Source organism: Helianthus annuus, chromosome 12, assembly GCF_002127325.2.
Source record: "Helianthus annuus cultivar XRQ/B chromosome 12, HanXRQr2.0-SUNRISE, whole genome shotgun sequence".
Classification (NCBI taxonomy): Eukaryota; Viridiplantae; Streptophyta; class Magnoliopsida; order Asterales; family Asteraceae; genus Helianthus; species Helianthus annuus.
The window spans coordinates 76209484-76219065 of record NC_035444.2 but is presented as its reverse complement, the minus strand read 5'-3'; the positions used below and the strand labels follow the sequence as shown (position 1 = coordinate 76219065).

Genomic DNA, 9582 nt, shown 5'->3' with positions numbered 1-9582 from the left:
TCGAAAGAAAATCGACGTTGTTATACTTTTGTATATAATATAGCGCTTGAAATGATGAAGTGACGAGGATCAAGATTTAAGGTCTGCCTATGAATGAAAACATATAAATGATTGGCTAAAATGGAAAGACACAAATAAGGCGGAGTTGAATTCTCTAATAATATGGAAAGTTTCTGGACCAACAGTCCATACAACCGAAGTTGTAAAATATGTTGGATACAAATGGGTCTTTTATGTGAATCATGTGAAAATTAAATAAAGTGATATAAGGCAAAATTGGTGGCACAAATATTTTCGCAAAGACCTATGACTGATTATGAGGAGACGTATTCTCCGGTGGTGGATGTATTGGCTTTCCAATATTTACTTAGTCTGGTAATATAAAGAGAGAATTGATATGTGTCTTATGAAAGTTAAGAATCACTGGATACTACAAGTTTACATAAAGTCCCTCAAGGATTTAATTTATTAAAATCATGTAAAATAAGTTCTCGAGAACGATATGATCGTTGTATACAGATTCATATTTGAATACGTTGAATATAACTGGAACTCGCGATGAGTATCCTAAAGCATTTAAGTGCTTATAAGGTTAAGTGGAAACATCTTATGGATGTAATTCTTGTGCACCAATAAACATACATAGAATACATGTGCTTGGTGCTTATGGTATCTCAATGTACAGTGTATAAGCATGGTACAATATGTATTATACAAATGAAGCAAGTGTTCAAGACATCCTTGCACATGATATAGAAATCAATAAGGAGGTTTATGTAACAGAACTCCTAAAGAGTGTATGCACATACATTGCTTTTCAAAGTGGAAAGAAGTAAGTGAATGATTGTAAATGCCTAAAGCATTGATTTCAAAACCTCAAGAATGTATCTTTATAAAGTTAAAGATAGTATGAACTAAAATAGTCAAGTTGAGTGTTATACAACTCATGATATATTCTAATAAAGAGCAATATAAGTTTGATAATATCATCCATCTTTATCAAATGTTATTTCTTAAAAGTTCACTATAATCGCAATTTACAGTGATGATGTCTAAGCATCATCAAGAGAAACTGGCGAGCTTTTAGAAGGGGAATTTTTTTAATGACCCTAGCACAGTCTAACTATTACTCGACTTGCACTTCGAGTATACTTGTAATCGTACTTTTATTCATCTATCAAACTACATCTAGAAGATATTGGTGGGACATTTTAGTATGTAGAGAGCTCAACCTTATAGTATGTTAAAGGTTGTTCAGACACTTTTTATAAGAAATGATTATTATCATCTCCTACCAAAGTAGAGATTCTCATTTCAAAAGTACCATGGCTAAAGTGCAACTGTGCATTAACTTAACTTTCTTGCTATGCATGATAATATATATTTTTATTTGAATTTGTCAACATGATATAGCACATGTCCAATGAAGAGACATTTGAATGGTAAAGCAGATATTTCGATACCCTAAAGGTAAGAATGATATGTGTCTATATTTTACTAACCCATGAAAGCTAGTTCTGTTAGTCTTGTAGATATAAAGAATGTAACACAAATAGTCTTGGATCTTATGGTATTTGTTCGCAAGAGGAAGCACTAGAAGTATCACAAGAAGATTTTACAACATTACTCAAGATAAAGGATTGCACTTCAAGGCATCAAACGACAAATCATTCTACAAAAGTTTTGAGCAACTTTCGAGGATGATGGACACCCTTTACTAAAGGATACATATTATAATGAGGGGGAGATTTATTAAAGTTGCACTCTTTTTCCCTTAACTAAGTTTTATCCCAATGGGTTTTCTTAGTAAGGTTTTTAATGAGGCAACATACCTGATCTAGAAGTATCAGGGGGAGATAATGCGCATTACACGCTGCACTCTTTTTCCCTTAGCTATGGTTTTGTCCCATCGGGTTTTCCTAGCAAGGTTTTTAACAAGGCAGCATCAAGCGTATTATGTTGATAACCAAGGGGGAGTGTTATGAATATATTATTATTAATGTGGTTATCAACACCTAAAATAGATTAGGCTTGTCCCACAAGTTTTCCTCAATTATATATAGTCTTTGTATCTCTTGTAATACATATCTCAATCAATGAAATATTAGATCTCTTCTCCCTATTATTTTCTTCTTTGCTATTAGGCTAGTTTTACAACAAAAAAGAGATATTAACATAAGATTTTATCACTTAAATATAATTGTCATATATGCATTTGTGTTATTTAAGTAAATTTTAATTTTAATATATTAAAATCAGAAAAAAATAAAAAATTCGGGTTGAATGGGTCGTGTTCGGGTCAACCCACAAAACTTCGGGTCGTGTTCGGGTTCGTATGTATAATACGATTTTCGGGTTCGGGTCGGATTCGGGTTCATGTAAAATTTTCGGGTTGGGGTCGGGTTGAACCGCCAACCCGCGAACACGACCCGTTTAGCACCCCTAGTATGTTAAGTATGCAAGGAGTATGGGTTTTCAGTCAGTAAAGAGACTACAAAGACAAACTCTAAAGGTGTCTTACATATTAAGTATTTCTTGTGTACGAGAGCTGGGGTATATAAGGACAAGAAGGTTGATACGCTGGACTCCAATCAAAGGGAGCGAGTAGTGCGATCTAACTTTTCAAAGAGGACTGATTGTGGTGCACCGTTATGTGTAGAATTTGAGGATGGATTTTGGAAGGTGTATAAGTTTGTCGAGGAGCACAATCATGAACTTGTTAAACGTCTTGATAAGCATTTTCTTCCAACTGAGTGACACCTCACTCAGCTCCAGAAGCATGTTATACACAACATGTCTAAGCTGAATTTGGGTCATGTCAAGGCGTTTAATGTTATGAAGACTTGTTTTGGCGGTTTTGAAGATGTGGGCGCAAGCAAGGTTGAATTTAAGAACTATAAGAGGCAAATTAACTTGTTCATAGGGGAATATGACGCTGATATGGTTGTGAAACATTTGAATGAAAAAAAACATTCCCAGCCTAATTTCTCGTATGATTACATCACAGACGAAGAGAATCGTTTGAAGGGTCTTTTTTGGTGTGACGATCAAGCCAAACGTAATTACCACGTGTTTGGTGATGTGATTTCGTTTGACGCCACGTATCATTCCAACAAGTAATTTTTTATAATTCAACTTCTTTGTTTTTGGCTTTTTATTAATTTACATGCAATGGCGTTTTTATATTTTACATGCAATGGCGTTTTATTAGCTTACATGCAATGGCGTTTTACTAGTTTACATGCAATGGCGTTTTATTATTGTTTCATTTCTCATGGCGTTTTCATATGCAGATACTCTATGGTGTTTGTACCATTCACTGGTATAGACAATCATCACTGCATTGTTACATTTGGTGCAACATTGTTGGCGTCGGAAACTGCTGATACGTATATTTGGTTGTTAAGAGTTTTTCTAAAAGCCGTTGGTTCTCAACCAAAAGTTGTTGTCACTGACCAAGATCCAACGATGAAGAAGGCTATTTCTGTTGTATTTGTTGACACGAGGCATCAGTGATGCATGTGGCATGTGATGCATAAACTTTCTCTGAAGGTTGTTATGCTTTTTTTTTTTTTACCTTTGGCGTTTTAGTATACAATGCATTTTAAGATACATGGTGTTTTGTACCTTGTTACTGTTTTTTTAATTAAGTTTTGTCTTTTGTTTTTTTTAATATATGCATGGCGTTTTCGTGTTATTTATAGGTTGGTGTTAGGCTATGCAATTCCACCAATTTTAAAGAACGTATTTGTGGTGTTGTGTGGACGGATATTCTCACACCTGAAGAGTTTGAATCAGAATGGGAAGCGGTTATTGCAGAATTCAATTTAGAAGATAAGGACTGGCTATCAGATATTTTTGCACTTAGGGAATCTTGGATCCCTGCATACTATAGAATGGAGCATATGTCTGGTCTTATGCGAACGACATCCAGGTCGGAGAGCGAGAATCATTTTTTGGTCAAGTGTGCAATTCGAAAGCTACTCTTGTGGAGTTCATGACGCATTATGAGACTGCAATAGAAGCACAACGTCACACACATCGTAAAAATGATCATGAATCTCGATACAAAAGAACCCAGTTGAAGAGTAGTTACAAATTGTTGGAAGGGCAAGCTGTTGATATATACACAAAAAGTATTTTTTTGTGACGTTCAAGCTGAGCTTATTGGAGTTGCGGATTGCATAAATCAACGTTACGAAGATCAGCCTGATGGGTTTGTTAAGTTTTACGTAAATGACTTCAAACAGCTTTGTACATCCTTATTTGAGGTAAATAATGGCGTTTTGGTTTTTATGGCGTTTTCTGTTAATGTCGTTTTATCATATGCAATGTGTTCTTTTCTTTTTTAGACAAACATTCTATGCATGGCGTTATAGAGATATTGTTTTTGGCGTTTTTCAGGTAATGTTCCGTAAGTCTGATTGCACATGCAGTTGCTCATGCAGACGTTTTGAATAGTTTGGTTTGCTATGTAGACATATATTCTATGTTTTGAGACTTGTGGACATTACGGAATTCCCAAAACAATACATTCTGAATAGATGGCGCAAAGAGGCCTCCCCAAACTGCTCTCCTGAATGCTCAATTAGTCGTGAATATATGACCGAGCTTGATCCTGATGTGCAAAGTATGATGCGAGGTATTATTTATTCAACCGAATACACTTTGAACCGTTTATCTAGTAATAAAGAGGAGCTATCCTTATACAAGGATCATGTTCAATCTTATATGAAGAAGGTTCAAGATATGCAGATTGTTGCTCCTCCCGCTAGTTCTAGGGATAGATTTGCTGAGATAACTGGTCAATATAAAAACGACAAGAAACCGATAAGAGTCCCTGTAGGTTATAAATCCAAAGGTTCTGGTTCTCGGATGCGCCTGAAATCTAAACAGGAGATAGCAATCGACAAAAAGAAATCAAAGTCGAAACCTGGGGCCAAAGAAAGACAGTGTCAGAACTGCAAAGCCTATGGACACTACGCATCAACATGCAAACAGGCCGTGATTAAAAGAAGATCGACAAGGTCTTCGAGAGATAGTGAAGAGTAGTTTGGTGTTTTGTATTTGTCATTCTTGCAGAACACATATAGATGGTCTTTGAGAGCTAGTGTAGAGTAGTTTGGCGTTTTTTTATTTCAATGCTATAGAACACAGACATTTCTCAGTTTGGCGTTTTTTTTGCATCTTTTTCTATCTCTTTGTTCATAACAGGCTACTTCGAAATTAAATAACAAACAACCAAGGAAATCAAACGCCAAAAAAAAAAACAATAACGCCACTAAATAAAACTTCCATAAACTTCTATTTTTGGTCGTGCTAAACTCAGTAATGTTTTGCTGAACGAAATGGATAACATTGTTAATCCTCAGTCAAAAAAAGATATGTAACAATGTTATCCATCCCGTTTAGCTAAACTTTATAGAGAACAAAAACAGAATCTCCATAAAATGGTTTTTTTTTTAAGTTTTGTGGTTTTTGTATGTTTTGGCGTTTATATTGAGGATCTTGCTCATTACATAGAGCGAACGTTTATTGAGAAAATAGTGTATATCAAAGAAACATGGATTTGAATCTTTGATATTTTGTTTTTTTTTTGGCGTTTATAAGATGAATGCTATAGAGGAAAATATAGGTTTTTGTGGTTTTGGTGTGGATTTTAGTAATTCTGAGAGTTTGTTTATATAGGAAGTTTTGGCGCGTATTTTAGGCGCGATTTTTATTGCAGTAAATGCTCGTAATAAAGTTCCGTCATTTTAGTACTGTTTGTTCAGCTTTATCGGTTAAAAACAAAGTTTGGCGTTTTATATCTATGGCATTATATTATGATGAAGTGCGCTATGTGTGTTGAGGCGGGATTTTAATAGCGTGAGTTTGGCGTTTTATGTTAAGTTAAAAGACCCTTTTACCCTTATTGAAGCGCGCCAGATTAATAAAAGTGATTTTATTTACGAAAATTCCACCGCGTCATCTAGTCCATAGATTGTTTTGATCTGACGATCCATAAGCGTTCTCTCCGTTCTCACACTTTTGAGCATTTTCTCTAAATCCTCACCGTGTATATATATATATAGAGTGGGGAACAGTGGGGAACCGACTCAAACGAACTCCGATTGGACTCATTCCAGCGGCGTTGGAACCGTCTCGTCGAACCCTAACTAGGATCTCTTAACCCTAAACCCTAAATCATAACCCCTAAACCCTAAATATATTAGGGTTTGGCTTTTAGGGTTTAGCTTTAGGGTTTAGCCTTAGGGTTTAGCTTTAGGGTTTAGAGTTTAGCTTTAGGGTTTAGGGTTTTGCTTTAGGGTTTAGCTATAGGGTTTAGCTTTAGCTTTAGCCTTTAGGGTTTAGATTTTAGGGTTTATACTTTAGATTTTACGGTTTAGCTTAGGTTTTAGCCTTATTTTTTAGCTTTAGGGTTTAGAGTTTAGGATTTAGGGTTTAGGGTTAAGAGATCTTAGTTAGGGTTCGACGAGCCGGTTCCAACGCCGTTGGAACGAGTCCAATCGGAGTTCGTTTGGGCCGGTTCCCCGCTGTTCCCCACTTTTTTAGTGTTCCCCAATGAACATTCCCCTATATATATATATATATATATATATATATATATATATATGAGTAGGAGTTGGCTACAAAGCCAACTTTTTCTACAAATTGTAGGAAGTCATATCCTTGTGACATGTGCCAATTACATATTTTTATCAAAAGGGCATGATAGTAATTTGATAATTATTTTAATTATCGAATTTATTATATCCTAAACTAACTAATGAGAATTTTAAGGAAACTAAATATCCTTTTGATTTCAAATGCGAATTAGTGATTATAATACAATCGCTTCAACATATTCACATTAAATTCGTATTTCATCTAGTTCGTCACATTGTGTTTTTTCACTAAAACACACTGTTATGAATACATCTACGTTGTGTTTTAGCATCTGGTAACTGATTCGTCATGTTGTGTTTTAGCAGCCAGTAACTGATTCGTCACGTTGTGTTTTAGCAGTCAGCAATTGTAACTGGTTTTTATCACATTGTGTTTTATCATAAACAAATTCTGGATGTTGTGTTTTAGCAGTTAGTCACTAGTTCGTCACTTTGTGTTTTATCAATAAAACACAGTACTATAAACACAGCTAGATTTTATTTATCTTTATTTTTGGTATGATTTGGTGTTTCCGGATGTGAGGGATTAGAGAGAGGGAAGGAGAAAGAGAAAATCGCGACAATTATGGAGGTGGTTTATGATTGGCAATTATTTCCTTATTTAATACAAGTTAAATGACAAATCTACCCCCATTCAATTAAATTAGCCTATTTTTAAGAAACATATATTACTAAAATACCACCAAAATGATCTCAACCATCAAACACACTCATCCAACGATTAAGATCACTTTCTACACTTTGTTGGAAAAACACACTTTGTAGAGGAACCCCACCCATATATATATATATATATAGGGTAAGGATAGTGTAAAAAGGGGCTAAAGTGTGAGAAGTGTATTATAACACTATATATAATACTATATAACACCATATAAACACCGTATAACAATATGTAACACCATATAATACCATACAACACTATGTAACACTATATATCATTATATAACAAATATAACACTATACATCTATCATAGACATGCTATCAGACACCCTATAGTGTTATATTTGTTATATAATGATATATAGTGTTACAAAGTGTTATATGGTATTATATGGTGTTACATATTGTTATACGGTGTTTATATGGTGTTATATAGTATTATATATAGTGTTATAATACACTTCTCACACTTCTCACACTTTGAGCACTTTTTACAGGATCCTCTACCTATATATATATAGGGGGAGGTTCATTTGAGAAGACTATTCTTTTAAGAACGATATAAAATTAATCTTAGCCTTACAATTTATTTGATCAAAGGTTGTCAATAAAGATGACATTTGGATGAATATGTAACTCTTTTACATCAATTCTTTAATTGAAAGGGTATACTAGACATTTTGGTGTATGGTAGATAATTTAATTCATTGACGGTTACATGGTGAACATCACATTCACCAAGATTTCATCCACAATCACTATTACACTTACTACATTTGTTAGAATATCGTGTGTAGGAACAATCTTGATCAGATTGGTTTGTGTAGGGACCTGTTGCTAGTTGTGAGATTGTTGGGTATGTATGATAGGCACTTAATATGTTGGTGTGTGTCGGTACTTGTTACTAGCTGTTTGATTATTGTGTGTGCATGAATACACATTTCAAATGGTGGTGTTTGTAGTACAGGTTGTTATATATTGAAATGTTGTCTGTGTAGAAAAACACACTTGACATATTGATCTGTGTAGGTAAATACACAACAAATTGGTGTGTGAATGTGTAAAATGATATAGAAATTTCATGTGGGATATCACGTAGATATTAGGGGTTAAATTTGAAATCAATATTTATTTAATTTGAATAGCTTAGTTATAGGGTAGTAATAAATTAATTAAATTGTTCTAATTACCTTACTACCCTTATAAAATAAAGCATTCTTATTGGTTGATTTTGTTCTTTTTATTCATAAGCAATTTTTTCTTCTCATTTGAACCCTCCACTATATATATATATATATATATATATATATATATATATATATATATATATATATATATATATATATATATATATATATATATATATACTAGTATTAAACCCCTGCGTTGCAGCGGTTGTTGTAAAACCGTGTCAAATAGTACCAATGCTATACCACTGTCAGTGATCAGCAACACCGGAAAAGCTCGTAAAAACAAATTAAATAAAAAAGAAAAAAAAATAATGCCGAGCGAAAAACAGACGTAAAATCTTTGAATCACGAACGCTCGTTGCAGAGAAATTAAACTGAAACGTAAAATATAGAAAAAAATAACTAAGTCAATCCAGGACCCGCAAGTTGGTCGAACTTGTTAAACGGAGAAAAATAGTTGTGCTGCAACGGGCCAGTCAAACGGGAAAAAATATACATTGAACCTCACACACACGTTGCGGTGCATTAACTCACAAAATTTATAACGAAACAAAAAACTTGGGAAAGATGATAAGTATGGTGGACCAAAATTGAAAATAAAAAAGAGTTGGAATTAAATTGCAAAAGATGAAAAACTTTGGGTTAAAAGTAAAAAAATAAAGGGTCTAAATTGCAAAATTGAAGTTATTTATTAATCTTAGACAAAGATAAGGATAAAAATAAATGATATCTATATATTAGTTATTAATATTAACATTAAAAGAAATTTATTAAATAATTATAAATAAAATTTATGAGGTTAAAGGAGAGAATGCCATGTGGCATTATTTTGAGTCTTTTATTATAAGTTAGATATAGGGTAAGGTTATTGTAAAAAAAGGTTAAAAGTGTGAGAAAGGTGAGAAATATTGTGGAGATGACATGTGTCCTAAATCTAAATTAATTTAAAAGGGTAAATAAGTAATTTTATCATTAATTAAGTTAATTAAAAACTTCCCATAACCACCACCTTAATTAAGGAACTTGATTTTTTTTTAAATCTCTATAAACATCATTCAGC

The 9582-nt window shown here is 33.5% G+C and overlaps 1 protein-coding gene across 1 annotated transcript; it reads left to right on the top strand.

Moving 5' to 3' along the window:
- The first annotated feature begins 2793 nt into the window (after positions 1-2793).
- On the top strand, positions 2794-5052 carry LOC110893099 (protein FAR1-RELATED SEQUENCE 5-like). Its single transcript, XM_022140220.1, has 6 exons — positions 2794-3116; positions 3294-3489; positions 3705-3912; positions 4159-4254; positions 4353-4404; positions 4479-5052. The coding sequence occupies exons 1-6, from the start codon at positions 2794-2796 to the stop codon at positions 5050-5052; spliced, it is 1449 nt and encodes a 482-aa protein (XP_021995912.1).
- The last annotated feature ends 4530 nt before the right edge of the window (positions 5053-9582 follow it).

Excerpts from the sequence above, each read along its gene's own strand:
- LOC110893099 (XM_022140220.1), top strand. The coding sequence starts at position 2,794 with ATGTCTAAGCTGAATTTGGGTCATGTCAAGGCGTTTAATGTTATGAAG. Across the intron at positions 3,913-4,158 it reads TAGAATGGAGCATATGTCTG|CTGAGCTTATTGGAGTTGCG; the intron begins GTCTTATGCGAA and ends GTGACGTTCAAG. Across the intron at positions 4,405-4,478 it reads TTGTTTTTGGCGTTTTTCAG|ACATATATTCTATGTTTTGA; the intron begins GTAATGTTCCGT and ends TTTGCTATGTAG.